Source organism: Asterias amurensis, chromosome 9 (assembly GCF_032118995.1).
Source record: "Asterias amurensis chromosome 9, ASM3211899v1".
NCBI lineage: Eukaryota > Metazoa > Echinodermata > Asteroidea > Forcipulatida > Asteriidae > Asterias > Asterias amurensis.
The window spans coordinates 3,481,271-3,503,055 of NC_092656.1; the positions used below are offsets into that span (position 1 = coordinate 3,481,271).

The 21,785-nt window shown below is 38.9% G+C and overlaps 2 protein-coding genes across 4 annotated transcripts in view; one reads left to right on the plus strand and one right to left on the minus strand.

Moving 5' to 3' along the window:
* The window catches only part of LOC139941347 (focadhesin-like), a 30,963-nt gene extending 19,216 nt beyond the window's left edge, over positions 1 to 11,747 (plus strand). For both annotated transcript variants that reach the window (XM_071937793.1, XM_071937794.1), the window contains exons 21-34: positions 292 to 504; positions 1,194 to 1,313; positions 1,789 to 1,911; positions 2,467 to 2,616; positions 3,049 to 3,151; positions 3,711 to 3,911; positions 5,004 to 5,119; positions 5,814 to 6,071; positions 7,058 to 7,150; positions 8,006 to 8,090; positions 8,477 to 8,676; positions 9,245 to 9,523; positions 10,416 to 10,491; positions 11,609 to 11,747. In XM_071937793.1, the coding sequence (XP_071793894.1) occupies positions 292 to 504; positions 1,194 to 1,313; positions 1,789 to 1,911; positions 2,467 to 2,616; positions 3,049 to 3,151; positions 3,711 to 3,911; positions 5,004 to 5,119; positions 5,814 to 6,071; positions 7,058 to 7,150; positions 8,006 to 8,090; positions 8,477 to 8,676; positions 9,245 to 9,523; positions 10,416 to 10,491; positions 11,609 to 11,682 (2,091 nt within the window). In that variant the 3' untranslated portion in view covers positions 11,683 to 11,747. The remainder of the gene's footprint in view (positions 1 to 291; positions 505 to 1,193; positions 1,314 to 1,788; positions 1,912 to 2,466; positions 2,617 to 3,048; positions 3,152 to 3,710; positions 3,912 to 5,003; positions 5,120 to 5,813; positions 6,072 to 7,057; positions 7,151 to 8,005; positions 8,091 to 8,476; positions 8,677 to 9,244; positions 9,524 to 10,415; positions 10,492 to 11,608) is intronic.
* A 464-nt stretch (positions 11,748 to 12,211) lies between these two features.
* On the minus strand, positions 12,212 to 21,768 carry LOC139941349 (small ribosomal subunit protein mS29-like). Of its 2 annotated transcripts, XM_071937798.1 has the most exons (12): positions 21,698 to 21,768; positions 20,979 to 21,028; positions 20,317 to 20,424; positions 19,108 to 19,209; positions 17,877 to 18,078; positions 16,727 to 16,860; positions 16,307 to 16,387; positions 15,516 to 15,677; positions 14,895 to 14,954; positions 14,467 to 14,556; positions 13,762 to 13,876; positions 12,212 to 12,347 (listed from the first exon to the last, which is right to left on the minus strand). In XM_071937798.1, the coding sequence occupies exons 1-12, from the start codon at positions 21,735 to 21,737 to the stop codon at positions 12,262 to 12,264; spliced, it is 1,230 nt and encodes a 409-aa protein (XP_071793899.1). In that variant the 5' UTR covers positions 21,738 to 21,768; the 3' UTR covers positions 12,212 to 12,261. The 2 variants fall into 2 exon arrangements, with proteins under 2 accessions (XP_071793899.1, XP_071793898.1); XM_071937797.1 differs by lacking the exon at positions 12,212 to 12,347 and having other exon boundaries at positions 12,357 to 13,876.
* Positions 21,769 to 21,785: the final 17 nt, after the last annotated feature.

A 21,785-nucleotide genomic window follows, 5' to 3' on the forward strand; every position in this document is an offset into this window, starting at 1 on the left:
TAGATCAAGTTTTGGGCCATGACGTGAATCCTTACTCACTGTGAATGAAGATGTACTTATGTATTATAATTTACCTGTAGAGTTGTCAAGATTTTGAGAATAAATGTGAAAATGACGAGAAATGCTTTCAGGAGAGTTGCGTGAATGCATTGTACCTGCTATGAGACAAAAATTATTCTGGCAAGTAGTATTTTAGGGAATTTATCTACCATCATTATTTTTAACCCTGTAAGTTTAATTTAAATCTGTGGACTTTTGTGTTTTGCTTATCAATATCAAAATTTATTTCAGGGTGAAGTGTTGATGATCAGAGTGCTGAATTCTCTTGAGGAAGCCAGTCTAAATAAGATGGACGCATCCTGTGGGGCAGTATGTGGCCTCGCATTGGGACTGTCGGCCATGTCAAGAGAGGGCGCTACACATACCAAGGCGCATGTCGCAAATATGCATCAGAGGCTTGTAACGAGGCTGGAGGAGGAAGAACTGGACTCGCAGTATCTGGAGGTGAGTTTGTCACTTTGATGTAATTCCAGGCCTCAAAATAGACCCTTCCCATGAAATATGCCAATTACTTTCACGCATGCGTACAGACCCTGTTGGTTGGCAAACGCCATAGAGATGTGCACTAAGCAGACGCTCAATGGTGTCTGCGTCACACAGCTATTAGTCGCATACAAAATAGTGCGATGTTCACTCATTTTGCCAATGGGAAGGATCTATTGCCTTGGTCCCTGTGCTTTTGCTGCAGTGCCATGTGCAAGGTTCCTGTACAAATTGTGTGCCCCTTGAAGAGCGAAGTTCAAGGCTTCTATCGCTTGGTTATTAACACTGCCAGGGTCCCAGACCATTATTAGGACTGTATTGACCCCTTGCACGCGCGTCACACGGCTGATGCCACGCTCACCATGTTGGTGGTCAATAGGTTTACGTGTAAGCGCCGCGTCACCTAAAAATTTGCACTTCACTGAATAACACACGTTGACATTGACCACCAAAATGGCGCATCCAAGATTATTCTGATGATGACGTCAGGTGAAATGGGTCAATGTTGGTAAGACCGATCAAATCAAAACCACAGTAACATACAGTTTCTATTGCTGCAACAGCTACCTCGGTACCTCAGCCCAGAAATGTTCTTAGTAGAATTGTTGTCTTAACAGCTTAATGAAACTGGGCTATGACCTCTTTTGCAGGCTCTGTGTTTGTGTATTGCATGCCTGACGCCAGCTTGCTTCCATAACAACATCATCAGTCCAAACGAAGCCTTCAGTGTCGCTGTGAAATTACAGACTCTGTGCCAACAACATGATAAGGTAAACAAGTAAACAAGTAATCAATGAACTTGCAGGGTTATACCAAACATAATTTGAGTTGATGGACGGAAAATGCTAGTAACTTTTCTGTCCATTTTTTAGTGTGATTGTAAAAATTAATAATATTAAAAACTTTAGCTTACTTACTCAAGTTATATTCAGTAAAAGCACACATGTCCATAATAATAATAATAGTAATAATAATAAACAGCATTTATAAGGCGCATTATGAATCAAAGATTTCTCAATGCGCCTAACAATAAAACTACAAAGGCAAAAAACAAGACCAACTAAAATAATATAAGCTAAATACTATTAATCCATGTTAAAAGGCTTTTTTATGAGGTCAGGTACTTAAAAAAGTAAAACATTTCTTTTGGTTTATGATATATAAATATCACATTAACAAGGTGGCTGTCGGCAAACTTTACCTTTCCTATGCAAACTTGTTACATGATTGCTGATTTTTATTTAGAATGCTGGTCTGGCAGTGTGTTGCGGACTGATGTCTCATAGCCTGATCTGCAGTAGTCATCCGACCATCGGCCCTCTTGTGAAAAACGTCTTCTCAACATGGTCCTCTACCATCGACAGTCAGGTTAGTGTCTTCCCCTTGCCAAAGAGAGTTCTGGTCCTCGGCATGATGACAAATTCCAAAATACCACAGGATTTTTTGCTGTTAATATTTAACAAGACCGGAATAAAAATGATAAGAAACTTCCTGACACTGTTTAACATGTATTTTTTTACTCAATTGTTTTTGTGGTTACACTCTATTATGATTCATTAGTCAATAGAATAGAAAGGTATTTTACCAGACTTGAAGTCAACATTTGAACATAATTTGTTTTTGTTCAATATATTCCACACAGTGAGGTTTTATTATTCAATTAAAAAATGCAAGGCCCCCAGACTTGTCAAGTCTTGTGTTTACAGGCCTGACACTAAGACTAGTGGCCTTCGGTCCTGTGGTGGTCCAGTATGAAATTCGACCCCTGCTGAGTAGTCTCATTCATTTAAACTTACATTTATTACCATAATTCATGAAAACAGTCAAGTGTTATTATTCCTAAAAATTTCATTTGATGATAAATGCGATGTGTTTGACATTTATAGACTAGCCCTGTAATTGCAATGTGTTTGACATTTATAGACTAGCCCTGTATCGGATAAAGTAGCATCCCTATATGGCCTGACTGCGTTGGTGACCGGTAGCGGACTTCTGGTGCACAACACAGCGGATTCTCAACTCCCATCAGACTTACACAACAAAAGAGTTGCCGTTGTCAAACAAGTAAATCAGGTAGGTGCAATGTTGGCCTTCATGTTGGCGTAGTGGTAGCTTGCCTTGCCTTCCACCTCTGGCACCCAAGTTCAAATCCCACTGGGGGCACTATGTGGACTGGGTTTTTGGTCCCTGGGTTTTTCCATGGAACAATTCTCTGTGGTTTTTCTCCCCCATGTAAAACTGAAACTTTCTTCCTTGTTTTCTCTCCATTGCGTTCTTGGCTAGTATAGTGATTTAGTTTGCGAAAGTTAGCGATGTGAAAGTTTCAGCTGAAGACATTGTCTACTTGCTGAAAAAAAAAAAAAGCTGAGAAATCAGCCAAAAATGGCAAGGTATTTTCACGATTGCCTCCCTTGTCTACATGAGGTATCGAGCCTGTATAAGAATGAACGTATTCCTAACTGGCCGACAGTACGATTCAATAATGGCTGATATTTATCTTCTCAGATGCTGTCTGATTGGTCAGATCCAGCTCTACAGAACACAGCAACATGGATGCTCGGATACATTCATCTCGTCTCAGGATCGGTATCGCAGAACCAAACTGGAGGTCAGTTATTCCACTATATTTCAACGTAATGTTTCAATGGGTTAGCAGGGAATTTATGCTTAGGCATTATTAGCTTACACAGCTAGCGCAGATATTTGACGCTTGCACAGTAAGCGGAGAATGGTAATCGGAAGCACAGAGTTCAGTGGTAAGCATTGTGTCATGGTTGCATGCTCGGAGGTACTTAAGAAATGGAACCTTTGCCTGGGGTCGATTTCACAAAGAGTTAGGGCAAGTCCTAACTTAGGACTAGTCCTAGGAGTTATGAAAGACTCAAGGATACTACTAAGTTAGGACCTAAACTCAAGATAAGACTATTCTTAACTCTTTGTGTGGTTTATTTTCTCTCAGCGGGACTCAATCGTATGGCTCTGCTTACTGCAGTATTTGTGGCCCTGAAAGCCCAGAATCCCATTAATTTATTCAAACAACAAACCGTTCAATAAAATGGAAAAAGCAGAGAGGTATCCAAAGCCCAAACTCACTCCCTGATTCATTGCCTAAAGTTGATTGATTTCTAAGCATTTTTTCTTCTTTCTTTTTTTCTGATTTCTTGCAGTTGCGTCAACTTATTCCTACCTCCCTGATACAAGCATCTTAAGAGTTTGTATTGACCAGTTAGTGCAGGCCAGTAAGATGCAAGTTGAGATGATGTCAGCGGAAAGGCTAGAGACGTTACTGTCGGTACTCGTAGCCAGACCTCCTCTACCACCACTCAACTGGACATCTCTACTGTCTCCTGTTCTGAGATTACCGTACGGTAAGACTTGATTTAACGGACAGTTACCTCAAAGGGTCTATGTAACTTTTGTAGCACAAAAAACACAATGCCCACAGATTTACACTTAACTTACACTGTTTGAAGATAATGATAGTAGAAAGCTTCCCTGAAAATATTACTTGCTGAAGTGCTGCAGTTTTTGGGAAATGAGTAAAACAATGTCATGAAAATAGTTTTCGTCTCATGAGACAAAAATTATTTTATCATTTACAAACATATTTTCATGACATTGTTTTACTCATTTCTCAAAAAGTACAGAACCTCAGTAAGTAATATTTGAAGGGAAGCTTTCCACTATCATTATCTATAAACCCTGTAAGTTTTATGGACATATTGAAAATATATCCAAATCCTTTAAGAGGTTTTAGCAATAATGGCTAAGTTAACCTTTTCCTTACCAATGGCGACTTAAGTCAGCCAAGCTTACACTAAAAAAGCACTGAAGCCATTTGTAATAAGGCTTTAGTTTTGTCCATGTTTACCCTCCATACCCAAGCTTAAAGGCAGTGGACACTATTGGTAAATACTCAAAATAATTATTCGCATAAAACCTTAATTGGTCACGAGTAATGGGGAGAGGTTGATAGTATAAAACAGTGTGAGAAGCGGCTCCCTCTGAAGTGATGTAGTTTTCGAGAAAGAAGTAATTTTCCACGAATTTGATTTTGAGACCTCAGATTTAGAATTTGAGGTCTCGAAATCAAACATCTGAAAGCACACAACTTCGTGTGACAAGGGTGTTTTTTCTTTCATAGTTATCTCGCAACTTTGTCTACCAATTGAGCTCAAATTTTCACAGGTTTGTTATTTTATGCATATGTTGAGATACACCAAGTGAGAAGACTGGTCTTTGACAATTACCAAAGGGGTCCAGTGTCTTTAACATCATTAGAAAGAGAAAGGTTGGATCTTTTCAATTATGGTAAAAGTTGATTTCGTGCAATCTCTTCAAATTGGAGTTGTAAGATCCGAAATGCCAAGCACCTCTTGGGTGCCATATGGCTGTGTAGAAAAAGGTGTTTGAGATTACAGATCACACTGATGTTTTATTGTTTGATTTTGTCCTTATAGGAGTGAAGGTACACTGTTTGTGTTTGGAGTTGGCTGTTTCTCAGTGCCGGCACCAGTCTACTGCTGCATTGTGTGTAGCTACATGGCTAACTCCTACACTCTTTGCTACACTTAAGGTGATTATATATCTTTTTTTTATTTCAAAGTCTGAAGAACCATTTTGTTCAGTGCTACTTTCCTAAATATTGCAGGTGTGACAGGAAATTCTGTCCCCCCAAGAGATTCTTTCCCTGATACCGTGCACTATGTGCAAACTTCCCTTTTGAAAATAATCCTCCTTCAGTGCATGTTAATATTCCGTTATGGGGTATAAAATCGCTTGGGGATGTTTCCTAATCTGAAACTGAACATTTTTTTTAGTTTCCTTTTCATCCTTTTATTGGCGCTGTTGGATTTCTATCTTCTACACTGTAGCCTCTGAATCCCTATAAAATTGCCCACTTCTCTCTTATCTCTTCAGTCTTCTGACCATGACTAGAGCAAGCTAGTCAAAAGGTTGAGGCCAATTCTAGAACTGACTCGGCGGTAGTGCAGTTAATTACGATCCTATCAGCTAAAGTGGTAGTCCCAGCCTATTTTCTAAACCTTCCACCCGGGTAGTAGTTAAAAAGCAGGACAGTTCGGGAGAAGTCTCCCGAACATCCGATAAATCTACTCCGCAGTAGTAGAATAAAGAAAGACAGTTCTCTAAAGAACAAACTCTACCTGGAAAGTAGATACACACATGGTGTTTCCGCAAACCAAATATATTGATGGCTATCAAAATATACAATTCCAATATCACTAATTGTCATGAACCACTTATTTCAGGAACCCTGCAAGGCCGTCTTGTATTCATCCCTCCCTTCGCTAATCAAAGCTCTACCCAGCAGTAAACTCAAAACATTCATTGAGACATGCTTACTAGAGCCCTTTAGAGTATGCGGTGTACACACAGTGCATCAGTGCCGAGTGGTTCTCGATGGACTTCTAGGGGCACTCGAGATTACCGATCCGCCACCAGGGGCTGTCAGCTTATTGTACCAAGCAGTCAGGAATGTGTATGGTCTAGTACCGGCCTCTATACAGGTAAGAAGTAGGGGCAATCATTCTTGATACTCTTCTACTTTAGTCTGATTTCTTTGGGGTTTTTTTGCCCTTAGAAAAATCTGGAAAATTGTGATTGAATAATTCGGAAAGTTTATTAAAGCCCACACTTTATGTGCAAGTAGTTCAGCCCTTGTATTCAATGAATTATGTTTACTTTTTTTCAAGGACCAAATATAATGCCTGCTTTATGAGGTTAACCCTCCTACTCTTGGTGCCATATTTACAGGGCGTTGATCTACCATTCTGAAACTGTTTAACTGCGTTGCTTGTGTTTCAACCAGGTACAGTACTGTGTACTGTAACAGTAGATGGTATTGAGCCCTGCTTGAGTAATATTTGTTTTGTTCAGCCCTAAAAAAAATTCCCCTGTCAGTTACTTTGTGGTTTATTACTTTATTTTTAAAATAATAAGTTGCATCCCCTTAAAGTGGTCCATGTCCTGCCGCCTCCGAGGTTGTATCGTAAACTTAAAAACGCAATTTGTCCTCGTTCCACCCAGAATAAAAAAAATTAAAAATACAACGCTTTGAAGGTTTGCATAAAGTTCTGTGTTAAAGGCAGTGGACACTATTGGTAATTACTCAAAATAATTATTAGAATAAAACCTTTCTTGGTGACGAGTGATGGGGAGAGGTTGATGTTATAAAACATTGTGAGAAACGGCTCCCTCTGAAGTGCCATAGTTTTCGAGAAAGAATTAATTTTCCATGAATTTGATTTCGAGACCTCAGATTTAGAACTTGAGGTCTCGAAATCAACCATTAAACGCACATAACTTCGTGTGACAAGGGTATTTTTTCTTTCATTAATATCTCGCAACTTCGATGACCGATTGAGCTCAAATTTTCACAGGTTAGTTATTTTATGCATATGTTGAGACACACCAACTGTGAAGGCTAGTCTTTGATAATTACCAATAGTGTCCACTGGCTTTAAGCATATTTATTTGTTATATTCTTGATTAGGTACTTCATGGCAGCATATTGGCCAAGTTGGCACAGTGTTTGTGTCATCTACCTGGTGATGATATTGACTCTGTTACATCAGCTCTAGGACAGGTTAGTCAAATCAAATCCCCAAAAAGTTTGTCTCAAGTTGGCTGGAAAATCGAACCCAGCATCTGAAATGGATGTCATGGCCGAGTGGTTTAAAGCATCAAATAAAAAATCTGGTGTTTAAGTCATCGGAATGTGGGTTCGAATCCTGGGCAAAATGCTTTCCTATAATTGCTTCTCTTCAGGTATAAATGGCTACCTGTGAGGGTACTTAAAGGGGTCAAAGGTCATACGCGCAAGACTTGCACAGGCTATGTTGAAGTAAAACAAGATATCAAGAACTAATCAACAATTATTATCTTGTGTAATAATAATAATAATGACGTCTTCTATAGCGCCGGTATCCACAAAAATTGCTCATGGCGCTTGCTCCATTAAAAATATTCCCCCTTGGTTGTTCTCCAGCAGTGCAAAGAACAAGAACAAATTCCAATGTCTAGTGAGTGTTACTGAAATGTCTTTGAAAAAGATGGGTCTTCAGGGTTGATTTGAAGGTTTCTATTGTCTGGATGGCTCTGATAGAATGTGGTAGACCGTTCCACACCTTCCCTGCAGCTGCCTGGAAAGAACGGGATCCCCCATGAATTATTTCCAGCATGTTCCACAAGACGAAACTTGTCAGCAGCTGAACGTAGATGATCACGTGCTTGTACATATGGCCGGATGAGATCACGGATGTAGGATGGTGATTTACCATGTATTGCCTTCAAAACAAGTAGGCTGATCGTGTAGATACTTGAGCATATTTAAAATGTATAAATTCTATAAGTTGTTTGTGTTTGTTTCGAGCGTCAAGTGATCATGAGTATCTGGGTGTAGAAACAAATAATAATAATGCAATGTTCTGTATTTGTGCAGGATAACTTAGTCAAGTCAACATTTGTGCGTTCATATCTCGTCTGTCACGGCAAGCAGTCTCTCATGTGGTTGAATGCGTGCGTCGGTAAGTGACTTCACATCTATGTGCTTTTGCAACAATTGTACTTTGTAAGGGATTTGAGGCATTGCAAGGTGAGGTATCACTGTTTATTTGGTTGCAATAAAAGCATGTGTGTATCTACTTGCTGGGTTAGATTATGTTCTTGCTATAAATTCTACTACCGCAGAGTAGATTTTTTGGAATTCGGAAGGCCTTTTTTTTTACTATTGCAGAGTAGGTTTTCGGCATTCGGGAGACAGCTCAGAAAAGAACTGTCCTGCTTATTCACTGGACTACTTCTTTCACTTAGTGGATGGAGGGGACTTCTCGTTATAAACGTCACTACTGCGGATTAAGTTCTTAATTGGTCTTATTGCTAATAAACAAAGCTTGTTGTTTTGATTGTGCAGATGTTGGAATGAACCTAGCCACCGATGCTGAACATCACAGCGTTGTATGGTTACTCCTAGTGTCATTCACGCAGTGCGACTCTACTACACAACACACAGCCCCAATGCAGAGACTTCATTGGTTGCTGGAACTCATGGGACATGCTAGTAATGTAGCGCATGGAAAGACGCAGTTAGCTCCAAACAGATCTATCGCAAAGGTAATTGTAGTAATAATAATAATAATAAAGACTTGTAATGCGCAAGTACATGTATCCACCCTGTTGGGTGTTCAAGGCGCAATAAAATCAAAACCAAAAGAAAACAGACACAACTTAGTCCTTTCAAATTAGTCCTTGAAAACCTGTGGCATAAGATAAGTTTTGAGAAGAGATTTGAATTTTGTGGTACAAAGACAAGATCTAAGTTTAAGTGGAAGAGATTCTAGATGCGTGTAGGGTGTAATGGATTCAAGTTCTGGTGGTGAAGTCATCAGAGTGTGAGTTCAAATCCCAGTCATGACACTTGTGTAAATGGGTACCTGCGAGGGTAGAGTTTGATATTGTATATAAAAAGGCCTCTAAAGCGCCACAGCAGCCCAGGGCTGTATACTCCCTAGGGAGCTGAGAAAAGTTTCAGGAGTAATGTTGGACCAATTAGCTGCGTCCTTTGCAATTCAGCTTCTCAGCTGCAGGTAAGGATGATTTTAGCCTCCCAAATAATAATATAATTGAAGACATTTTGGTTAGTCATAAACTCAAACCTTTTTGTTTCATTCAATTCTTACAGGCTGTGCAGTTCTTGCTGGACGTATTCACTGCTGCTATAATAGCTTGGGCACCAACAGACTTGGTATTACTACTAGGCATTACACCAAGCTGGTTCCCAGCACACCCTCCTAATCATAACGGCCAGTTAGCTGGAGACAGTGAGAGTGAAGCCGGTTACGGTGTGGGTACCAGTTTAGTTGGGAGTGGTAGGATGGAGCTTGAGGACTTGTTGCAGTTTCTGTCTTACAGTTTACCTCTGCTGCTGGAGACGCAACCGTGGTCGCAAGTCACAGACAAGGTAAAGAAAAAAATATTATTTTCTATTTTGAAAAATATACTGATGTTATATTGATTGACTTGCTGGAAAAATACTCACTGAGACTAGGTTATTGTGTATGAGCAAATAATGTGATGTTTGCACACAAATTGCTGTGTTTTCAGACTAGGAAGGTTAATGTGTATGAGCTAATACTGTAATGTTTGTAGCCATTATTTCATGTTACCAACCTAGGATTGGATGAACAGGCTTTTGAGTTGCAGTGTTTTCACTTGTTTGCATCCTGGCCATCTTAGATTGGATTGTCTTTAATCTGATTGTTGTACTCCCTCCCACTTTCCCTCTCCACCGATCTGCTCACCTTCTATATAATGGGGTGTCGTGGCCGAGCGGATAAGAGCACCGTATTCAAGCTCTGATGCTTCTGTTCAGCAGAGTGTGGGTTCGAATCCCGGTCGTGACACTTGTGTCCCTGAGCAAGACACTTAACTATAATTGCTTCTCTCCACCCAGGGGTAAATGGGTACCTGTGAGGGCAGAAATGGTTCTTGTGATTGATTTAGCCGAGTAGCGCATATTAATGTTGCACAGGCTGCATACTCCCCACCAGGGAGCTGAGATGGTTTAAGGAGTAAATTAAGGCCAAGTGACCAGGGGTAATAATGTGAAGCGCTTTGGGACGCCCTCCGGGTGTGAAAAGCGCTATATAAAAACGGGTTATTATTATTATAATCCCCATCCCTCCCCCACCTCTTCCCCATCTAGTTCTAACCTACTGTACTTCTATACCTCTTTTCATTTTGATTGGTGTTGTTACAAAATTTTATTTTCATCTTTCAACATTTATTATTTTGTATAGGTACATGTTGGTATTTTGAATGTTTAATAACATAACATTTATTTGTTTTATCAGATGTTGGATTGGTTACTGGGCATGCATGAGGTTCAAGGTGATGTGCTGTCTGTGAAAACCAAGAACTATTTGAAAGGTAAGATTCACATGCCTTATACAAAGTATAGGACGCCTTAACACCACATTTATCAACAGCCAGAGTCGTAGCTGTAGCCACCACTTCAGATACAGCCTCAATTCATTTCAATGTTTAATGGGAGACTTTGGAACGCTTGGTGGCAGCAGGCTTACCAGGTGAATTGTCATTGTTGACGTAGTTCTGAGCATGCGCACATTACCAAGAACAATGGATTTTACCTGGTAAGTCTGCTGCAACCAAGCGTCCCAAAAGTCCCCCATTGTCAATAAAATAAAACTTTGCTTTGTCGAACATGCTCATAACTGCCTGATGCATATAGTATGTGTAAATTTCCTGTTGGTGGGACAGACGTATCTTAATACTGAGGTCTGGGCAGTCTTGATCTTAAATTCATAAATACCTAAGACAGTTCATCCATTCTAATTGGTCGAGAGGGCATCAGGTGGGGGTGTTGAACGGATGATATAACACCAGTAAAAAGTGTTGAAACATGGGCGTGACACGCGAGCTTGCACCTGTGCTTATAAGAGTTTCTTCATTCCCATTGGTCGAGAGCAACAGCTGGAACAGTTGTGCCACATCACGCGATACGCGCACAGCAATCTCCTTATAAGGAGTTGTTTACCCGAGGGCCTTACCATTTCTTAGCTGGAGGGGTGTTGTGTTGAAAGAAATCATTGAACAAATAAAAATTTTGTATTTATTTTACTTTTAGACCAAAAAGTGTTGAAGTTTTTTTTACCGAAAAAGGTATTTATGAATGGGAATTTAAAAATTCTGTGTATTTTCATTCATTTAATGCGCTTTTGATAATTTTGTGCAAGGGCGCAATACAATTGTTAAATTTATTATTATTATCATATTTAACTCAACTGCTCTTAATAAATACACTGTAAACATAACATGGAAATCGTTCAAAATCATTTAATTTTTTTCAACGCCGTGTTTACTTTTGCAATGCCAATTTTTATGCCTACTACTAAGGTTATGGCAAATTATTGAATGGATATAAAAATTAATTGAGAAACAAACAAACATATTGTTCAATCATTGGACTGCTTGTGAAAAAGGTGGGACTTGAAACCTTTTCCATTGTTGTGTGATTTCTCTTTAGGTACATTGTACAGTCTGCGTCACACTCCCGCCTTCAAGAAGTCAGCATGTTGGACAAGAGTCCACAGTACGTGATGTCAGGGCTTACATTTTTTGGGGGAAATCCACAAGAATGAAGGACTTTTAGCCCAGAAACTTTAATTGACAAGATCAGGATCAAAATGAGAACCTAGTCTGCATCCCTTGTTAGATTAAACTCAAGTTTTTCGGAAAGCATGTAAATAGTGTAAACTAGATTTTACATATTTTACGGTTGAATAAATTTAATAAAGTGGGATTTGAACCTGCGACCTCCGGGTTTATGTGCCTATACTTTAATAATAAAAACAATAATAATATGGAAGTCTTATATAGCGCACGTATCTACCAAACAAGGTACTCAAGGTACTGAGTGTATACAAACTTTCAGAAAGATAGGTCATTGCAGTGATGAATTCTGAGACCCAATTAGCCATAATGTTGGCGGTCTCCCAATTTTGTTTATTTCTTCTCTACGTATATATGGGTAATTTATCCGGACAGATTTGTTAAAGGCATGACTGTTTCAAATTGGTGAAAACTGAACAGTCCAACTCCAGTCGGAGTAGATGATTGTGGTAGTTTGAGGCAGAGACTTTGTATACAGAAGTCAAATGTTTCTCTTATGAAGAGAGGCTACAATGAGCTACAGATTCTGTGTACTGCAGCAGGATTCTTCTCTGTTAGGAATCTCAGCTGGGCCTTTCCATCTTCACTTACGGCTGTAAAAAAAAAAATTAAAAAAATGAATCGGACTCCTACCATCATCTACAGGTTTAAGATGCTATGTCAGAATTTTGGCCCCAAACATAAAAAAAAAAAAAATTATTTTTTAGTGAATGGTGTTTCAAAGAGTATCACCCGCTCTAAAACAAAAACAAAATTAACTTTTACCTTTAATGGTCAGGAACCATGACAAAAATTTTAAACATTTCTTATAAAACACATAAGAATTGGTCACGTGATTAGTGCTGGGCGAATAGTGAAATTTTGTTATTCGGATACCGCTGGCCAACTATCCGAAATTAACCGGATAGTCGAATAGTTTTTTTCGCCGCTAGAGGGCGCTATAAAAAAATAAAAAAATAATAATATTTAAAAAAAAAATTTTTTGTCGCTAGAGGGCGCTGTTCGTTTGTGAATGAGATCTTCTGGGCCGATTGATATTAGTTTTAAACAGTGTCACTCGGTTCATTCATAAAAATGAACGGATCTAATTTAAAGATGGCGATTTGCTTTTTCTTTTGATCGTGGATGGCTCTACGTGAAGGAAAACTTTTGTAATCTTTGAACAAATTACGTCAGAAATGTCATTGTTTTAACTCTTCACGGAGGTGAGCATAGCAAAATACTTAAATTATGCTGTTTTATGCTGTCTTAATAGAAGTTTCATTAGGATTCAGACAAAACATTCATGTCAGTTGTCGCCCGACGTCCGCGGATAATCGGATATTAAAGAATATCCGGTTACTTGGTTGTAATTACAGAACTATCCGGTTTATAAATAGCTATTCGCGCCCTATGCGGATATCCGGTTAAGAAAAAAAAGGCATTCGCGGTTACGGATAGGAAAACCTATTCGCCATTAACCGGATATTCGAATAATTCGCCCAGGCCTACACGTGATATTATTGTTGGGATCCCGACAAAAACTAATTTTGAGCACCTTTTTTCACTGCTACTAATAATTGGCAGACTTTTTCGAGCAATGGCTCAAATGAAAGCTTGTAACTTTCCCGACCCCTGTAAATATTTTAAATCAAAATTTTTGGGTCAAATCGGCCAAAAATCTGACATAGCATCTTTAATTCGCGGGCAGAACCATGAAATTTGGCATAGAGGCCAGTTTCACAAACCAATAAAGTTAATTGCACGACAAGTTTACAGTATCACCATAGTGATTTGTTTTGTGACGTCACAATTTGCTTAGTAACTACGATTGATTTGCAGTTAAGATCAATTTGAAGCTCTTTGTGAAATCAGCCCAAGGTCTGTCAGCAGCATTCAATGTTTAACTTTTCAGGTTCTTATGTTTTATTAGGGATCCTTTTTCCAGTTTGTGAAAAGTTTGTGAAAAGTGTGCAAGTGAACAGTGTATGTGTACACGTCTGACTGGTGACTGGTTAATGTTCTTACCTGCTTCATTCTGTAACCATCTCTTCTCTTTGTACAATGCTAAGCAACTCTCAAACTCTTTGTCGCTATAATTATCAACAAATACTGGCAGGAATGGATCCATCGTCTCAAATCCCTGCAAGAAAAGTCATTGATAAAAAAAAATACAGCGTCGTTAAAACTCTTGATTTACAATGTTTTTGTACTGACACGATGATTTGTACAAAACCAAAAACCGCGGCTCCCAATTTGGGGGGGAAAATCCACAAGACTACAGGGCCTGTTGCTCAAAATGTCTACTGGACCAATTATTGTTTTTACAAGACCAGAGCTAAAATCTGGAAAAAAACTTTGTGATGATAATCGTGGACCTCATTGTCCCTTTTGTAACAAGTTCTCGGTTTGAATGTCACTAGTCACTATAACTACCACCACACACAGTATGGCATGCAAAATGAATTGAGTAAAAGGTACATTCTGCAAGCCACCAATGGCAAGGGCCCCCAAAAGTAGCTAAGCACAACCAAATTATCAATGCTTACCAGAAAAAGGTTACCAGGCAAACTACCATGTCAAATGTACAGTTTGTGACTGGTATGCAACTCATTTCTGCTTAGCAAAAAACATCTATATTTTCTGCTTAAGCAGCTCTAAGAAATTAGGCCCAGGTTCTAAAGGTCGGTATCTGGCATTAGTCAGAAAGCTTAAAGGTTGGTCTGGTGTTACCTCCTTGTGTAGCAAGTTGAGGGGTTTATAGTCGAATGGTTGAGGGCGACATAGATGTTGATCAACGCTGGTAACTATAGCTCCATTAATCTGGAAATAAACAAACAATTGTACATTTATATTAAACTTGTTCGAAAATATCGAGCCAAATGTATCATTCAAATTTATTTGAGATATGTTCCTGAGAAAAGAGACAGAAGAGGGTGGAGGTTGGAGATGAGTTATTTGCAGGTTCTGATCGAGTTAACGCTTATATGGCTTCAGACTGGCACCCCTGCACAAAGACATTGACAAAATATAGCAAGACCGCCAACAAAGGGCTAAATAGCTCAGTTTGTAGATGCCAGTACGTTAATCCAGGTCAGAATCCGGAAGTCCCGCTCCAGTCAGTTTTGTTGGGCTGCTTGGCAGCATAAAGGAATTCTTACCCAGTTTCCGAGCAGCATCTTCTTGAAGTGTTGTACCATCGTCATTTCCCTGACTGGAATCTAAAGAGAAATGTTAAATAAAATTTTATATTTGAAAACAAGTATACAACTGAAAGCTTGGCTTTTATTGTGTTTTCTTCTTCTTTTTAATGCAAGTTGGGCCCAAACAAGGCTTACAAAAAACTCTTGGTAAGGGGCTACAAGAAGAAACATTTGAAAACAGTGGACACTATTGGTAATTGTCAAAGACCAGTCTCCTCACTTGGTGTATCTCAACATACACATAAAATAACAAACCTGTGAAAAATTGAGCTCAATCGGTCGACGAAGTTGCGAGATAATAATGAAAGAAAAAACACCCTTGTCACACGAAGTTGTGTGCTTTTAGATGGTTGATTTCGAGACCTCAAATTCTAAACTTGAGATCTCAAAATCAAATTCGTCGAAAAATACTTTCTCGAAAACTATGTCACTTCAGAGGGTCCCCTTTCTCACAATGTTTTATACCATCAACCTCTCCCAATTACTCATTACAAAGTAAAGTTTTATGCTAATAATTATTTTGAGTAATTACCAATAGTGTCCACTGCCTTTAAGTTTTAAACTTCGGCTTGCACTTACTCTGTATCCACCAGGCTTCCTCACAATGGTCCTCTCAGAAAAGAATGCATTCACACCTTTAACTGCAACCATCATCTTATATCCGCCGCTAAAGCTCTGGAGTTGCAGCTCTTTTAAGACCACTCCGATAGCGTCTGTTGCATTCTTTGGGCGTGAAAGTCCCTAGACCGTAACAACAAAATAATAATTTAGGGTATTTGAAAAGCTCTTATTAATTTTCTGAGGAAATTCCAGCCCAGATGTAAATATTAAAAAATATTTGTTGTACCCATAGACATCTTTAAACTAAAGTATTTGAGGGGGAAAAAACGCACAGTCGTAAAACTCAATCACTTCACAGGTCACCCTGGTCCAGTGGCTAGACTGCAGGACTTGCAATTACAAGGTTGTAGGTTCAAATCCTCCAAGCTAACTGCTGATTTCACAATTACTAGAATAAGTAGTGTCGTCTAGTTACTGAATCACAATTTCTTGACTTTGAACCAATGTTTGTAAGAGAGAGATTTGCTATTGGCCAGCTTGGTATTTATTTATATCCCCTTGTGGGAGTTTGGTGAGTTCCCTTGACCGGTAGATCATCTAAGCAAACCAAACGAAAGTCCACCCCAGTGTCTATTACTTCTCCTGTAATTGATTTCACAAAGCAATAAAATCCATCGTAAGACAAATTGTCAGTATTGCCATAGTGATTTGTATTGTAAAATCACACTTTACTAAGCAACTAAGATTGATTTGCAGTTACAATCAATCTTGGCTCTTTGTGAAATCGGCCCCTGCAAAGCTCGCCTTACCTGCTCTATAACTGCAAGCAGTGGCTCGTTCTTCTCGGTTGTTTCTCGTTTGCTCCACACGTAGCTCTCACTTGTCTTCAACTTGTTTGAAAACAAAAATAACAACATTTACAATCTTGAGATTTCTCTCTTGGTTTTGTGATGGTTCTTAAAGGCACTGGACACATTTGGTAATTACTCAAAATATTGGCATAAGAACTTACTTGGTAATGAGCAAAGGAGAGCTGTATTTAGTGTAAAAAATTTCGAGAAATGAATCCCTCTGAAGTAACGTAGTTTTTGAGGTAGTTTCTTACTAAAATATTTAAATTTGTGCGTCTAAAACTGAATTTTCTAATTGTCTTCTATACAAAAAAAAGTTGGTGTGGTGTTTGCCGACTATATAATTCAGATTCAGATGTTTTGGTTATAGGTACTGACTTGTGGTAAGAAGTGTTCATTCCTTGCTTTGAACTGCTTGAGCCACTCTGTGGAGAATGCTGGCTGGTCGTACATTCCTTCTTGATGCACTGAATCTATGTAATCAAACCGACCCGTCGCAATCCAAGAAAACGCTGGGAAATAAACAAATCAAGTAAAGGAAGGTAACAATTAAAGGGTCTATGAACTTTTTGTAGAACGAAAAACACAATGTCTACAGATTTACACTAAACTTACACCGTTTGAAGATAGTGATAGTATAAAGCTTCTCTGACAGTATTAGTTGCTAAGGAGCTGTAGTTTTTGAGAAAAGAGTAAAACAATGTCATGAAAAAAAATTTGTCTCACTGATCATGAGACGAAAATTATTTTAGCTTTTAAAAAATGACATTGTATGACATTGTTTGACTTATTTCTCAAAAACTACAGCACCTCAGCAACTAATATTTTAAGGGAAGCTTTGTATTATCATTATCTTCAAACTGTGTAAGTTTAATGTAACATCTGTGGTCTGGACATTGTGTTTTGTGTTAAAAAAGTACCCATATGCTTTAAACATGGCTCACAAGACCACAGACCACAGAACTTGTATCTCAGAATTTTTACTGGACCAAGATTTTATTTACTAAATCAGAGTCAAAATGAGAAGAGACTAGGATCAAAATGAAAATATTATTTTATCATCTGAATTAATTTAATTGAACAAACGCTAAGAGAAAATTTGTTTTATGGCTGATACTCGGCAGGATTTATGTGAGACTCAAACTCAACATTTGAACATTAATCTTTTGAGACAAAGATGTTGAATTGAAAAATAGAACAAGACCATCAGACTTGTCCTGTCTTGAGTTTACCAGCCTGACAATGAAATCACTGGCCCCGAGCCAGTGGTCCATGGTAAAATTTGAGCCCTGAAACGAAATATGATATTAACACCAAGCTGGCAACAGCCAATCTCTCTCATACAAACATTGGTTTAATGAGTTGCACAAATCATGAAGTCATGATTCAGTAACTAGACGACACTATTTATTTGAGTCACTGTGAAATCAGCCAAAAGCTTGGTAGGATTCGAACCGACAACGTTGTGATTACAAGTCCAGCAGTCTAACCCCTGCACCACAGTTAATGATTCGGTCTAGCTACTCACCACATGGGACATGCACAATGAGCCATCGTTGACTGTGACAATAGTGAATGATGTGACATAATGACATTGTTTTGCCACTACCCTTGGTGCCATACAGGACATACCGCATAGGGGGGTGGCTGTAGTTACTAGTGTTCAACAAGCTGATGATATCTGTAGCCGGTTTCCGCACCATGACGGCTGCCTCCTGGAAGGGTACGATCTAGAGAGGAAAAAAAACAATAGGTTGGAGATTAGGAATGATCAACTAATTATTATTCAAACTTTTTTATTTATTCAGCAAATACTTAAACAAACGTACATGAACACAATAAACTAACATAGGTTTGCACTATTGGTAGTTGTCAAAGACCAGTGTTCTCACTTGGTCAATCTCAACATATGCATAAAATAACAAACCTGTGAAAATTTGAGCTCAATTGTTCGTCGAAGTTGCGAGATAATAATGAAAAAAGAAAAAACCATTGTAACACAAAGTTGTGTGTGTTTAGATGGTTGATTTCGAGACCTCAAGTTCTAAATCTGAGGTCTCGAAATCAAATTTGTGGAAAATTACTTCTTTCTCAAAAACTATGTCACTTCAGAGAGAGCCGTTTCTCACAATGTTTTGTACCATCAACCTCTCCCCATTACTCTTCACCAAGTAAGGTTTTATGCTAATAATTATTTTGAGTAATTACCAAGTGTCCACTGCCTTTAAAGGGCAGGTATATGTTTGGTAGTCACTCTTAAAACTAAACCTTTGGTTAGAAGCATGCCTTTCACCTCTTTGAATCGCAGTTTGGGCCCAGACCAGGGCTCAATTTTATACAGCTGCTTAAGCACAAATTGCAGCTAAGCACAATAAAATTTTGCTTACCAGAATAAGGTTACCAGCCAAACTACCATGTCACATGTACAATTTGTGACTGGTATCCTGCTGATTTCTGCTTAGCAGAAATTTGTTAAGCAATATTTTCTTCTTAAGCAGCTCTATGGCATATAAAAAAAATGGGTTTTGAATTTTATTGGGGTTTTCCTCCCATGTCTAAAACTGAAATTTCTTCATTGTCTTCTCTACAAAAATTATCTGTAATCAACTTATTAAATGAATTTTTCTACAAAACACAGCCAATTACTCACGTAATTTTCGTTTACGTTTCCACTAGTATCACTATTCATTAAGTGTAATGTTTCCATTAGGATGCTTTGCCAAATTTATACGTAATTCAAATTTCGATCTACAACTCACCAACTTCTCCCAACTCCTTGAATAACCAACTGGCAAGATCTTCTTGACTTGGTCCATGGGGATAGTGTAGTACATACCAACATCCTGCACTCCATGGTTTGCCTGGATCACAGATATCAAACAATTGTAGAAATCAACATGTACTTAATCTTAATCAACAGAGTTTTCACCACTAAATTATCTTTACATTTTTTTTTTTTCATAATGACTTATTGATTTGTAAATGTATCTTCTTTTTATGTTTCCAATTTCAAATGTTGATAAGCTGAATTTAAGTCACCGTGTTTGAATACACTTTTGTTAATCATGGACATTTGATATGGGCCATCCCCTTTTTGTATACAAGCAGACTATTTGTTTATTGTATGATCTTTTGTTTATCAGCTTCCCTTTCAAATCTGTCTCTGAATGCTTTCTGTCGAACAATGGTCACCTTGAGGTGATGCAGGGAATGTCCTGCCGTCGATTTCCCAAAGAGTTAGGACTCGTCTTATCTCGAGTTAGGACGAGTAACTCTTCCTAACTTAGGATTAATCTTAAGGTCTGCATGCTACAGTGCAGGGTTGGGACTCGTCCTAAGTCCTAAGATTAGTCTGAAGTTAGGAAGAGTTTTGCGAAATCGACGGCAGGCAAATTAAAGTGCTCAGCTACAGGTTCCTTTATGTTATTGTTTCTGATGTCAAACTTGTGGTTGATCCTTCGTTGTTGTAGCGAACTGTCCAGTTTGTTCATGTGCACTGCTGAGGGAAACGCTGACAGGAGATGGCATATAATACAACATTGGTCAAGTTACAATTGAATGAGTCTTTGATGGCAAGTGATGGATTGTTTGGTCTGTAACTGTAAGTGCTTCTACTGCTACTTTTCTAGCTTTTAATACAGAGATGCCAAGTCCAGGGGCCAGCTATGCGTGAGAATTTTCAAAGCTCACCACCACCCCGCTCTGTTTGTACGGCAGCTCAAGTTGATGATTCTGATAAACTGTGTGCAATCTGAAGATTGTGCAAACATTGTAGATTGCGTTTTTGTACACACGAGCGCGATTTGGCAATGCATTGTCGTTAATTTTTATTTTTTTCCCGGTCTGGCCCCAATGCGTGAGAAAATGGTTGCTGTGCGTGTGAGCGTGAGACAGAGCCCAAATGCGTGAGTCTCACGCCTAATGCGTGAGACTGGGTAGGTCTGTTAATATGTAACACATGTTCTTACAGGGTTATCTTGTGAAGTCCTGAAGATGTCCGATGGCGGAGCTGTCGTTTCTTGAGTACTCACAGCATCACAAACATGGCTGCTTCCAGATAGTGGTCTTAGCCATGGCTAAAAAAACACACACAGAACAAAAAAATTAAGTTGAGCACAATAGTGCCAGAGACATATCCAGTAAAAGATCAAATGGGTGTTTTTATATTAATGGTTTCAGGCCTGGAATTTCATCTTTGAGAATGTTGAAAGGGCAAGGCCACTTTTCATTTTGCAAAGGGCACTTCCATTGAGAAATGGGAAACTTTTGAAGGGCACTAAGGCCAAGACCAGGGGCAAAGAAATAATAATAATAATAATAATAATAATAATAAGACTTGTAATGCGCACATATCCACCCTGCTGGGTGTTCAAGGCGCAGTAAGACCAAAAACAAAACAAAAAGAAAACACAACACAAAGAAAAACAGACACAACACGACACGGTCTGCGTTGCCTGCGTGTTATTCCGGGCATGGTTGTCACAAAAGCATGAATGGAATACAAAGAAATATAGTGGTTCACTGGTGCTGCGACCCATATCCAACGAGGCCGAAGACTGACTAGGATTTTGGGACGCAGACGCACTATAAATATTTTCAGAACTTCAAGTTCCTTGTAATGATTACTCACTCTCCTCAAAGTTGAGATTGACGCTCTTGTACTTCTCATCAAAGTTCTCCCTAAAAAGAAATCAACAAAAGTACATGACGCAGTCAGCTGAAAATTTGCAAACTCAAGAATGAGGTACAAAAATGGTTGGTGCGGTTAGTTGGTATGTAAGGTCCATTGAGATGGTGAGGGGTAAGCCTAGTGACAGTGTCAGTGGACGCGAGGGGCGGTAGCTCATTCACATCAAATTTTGCTTAGTTTTTATCAAGTTCTTACTAACCTGCCCATCTCGTATATGCTCAATCACTAATAAATGCAGGTAGGAAAGCCAATAGTCCCAATACGGACAGTCATTATTTCTAAAATGTGCATTTAAATATTCTGATTCTTCAAGAGAGAAAAAAAGATTGAAAATTGATTAAATGAAGTACTTTTCAGTCATGTTATTAATTTACCATCTTGTAAACTTTAGATGGCCTCATAAATAGGAAAATACGCTGACCCCCCCCCCCCCCCCCAGCCCCCACACCCCCAAAGGCGGAGTGAGGGCAAAATGAGGGGGGTCCAGCGAATGGAATGGCACGCACAGGGCTAAACTTTAGACTGCGTGTCTAGTGTTGGATCTGTAAGAGCCGATCTGTAAAAATACAAATTCAAATACAGCGAATCTTCATTTATAAGAAGTATAACCTCTGATCCAATTTAACATTTTTATTAACAAAAGCTTTCTAAAAACTCACCGCTCGCACAACATTTTGCAAGTTTCACGGGCGCCGCCATCTTGTAAGTTAGCGTGCCCTCTTGCGGCAAAATTTAACCAACTTGACT

What these genes read in the sequence shown, in the direction of transcription:
- LOC139941349 (XM_071937797.1), bottom strand. Translation starts at nt 21,737, where the DNA reads ATGGCGGCGCCCGTGAAACTTGCAAAATGTTGTGCGAGCG. An exon ending in AGATGCTGCTCGGAAACTGG is followed by an intron (nt 14,557 to 14,894) that starts GTAAGAATTCCT and finishes GTTTATTTCCAG; the next exon opens with ATTAATGGAGCTATAGTTAC. An exon ending in TCAACTTGCTACACAAGGAG is followed by an intron (nt 13,877 to 14,466) that starts GTAACACCAGAC and finishes CTTTTCTTGCAG; the next exon opens with GGATTTGAGACGATGGATCC.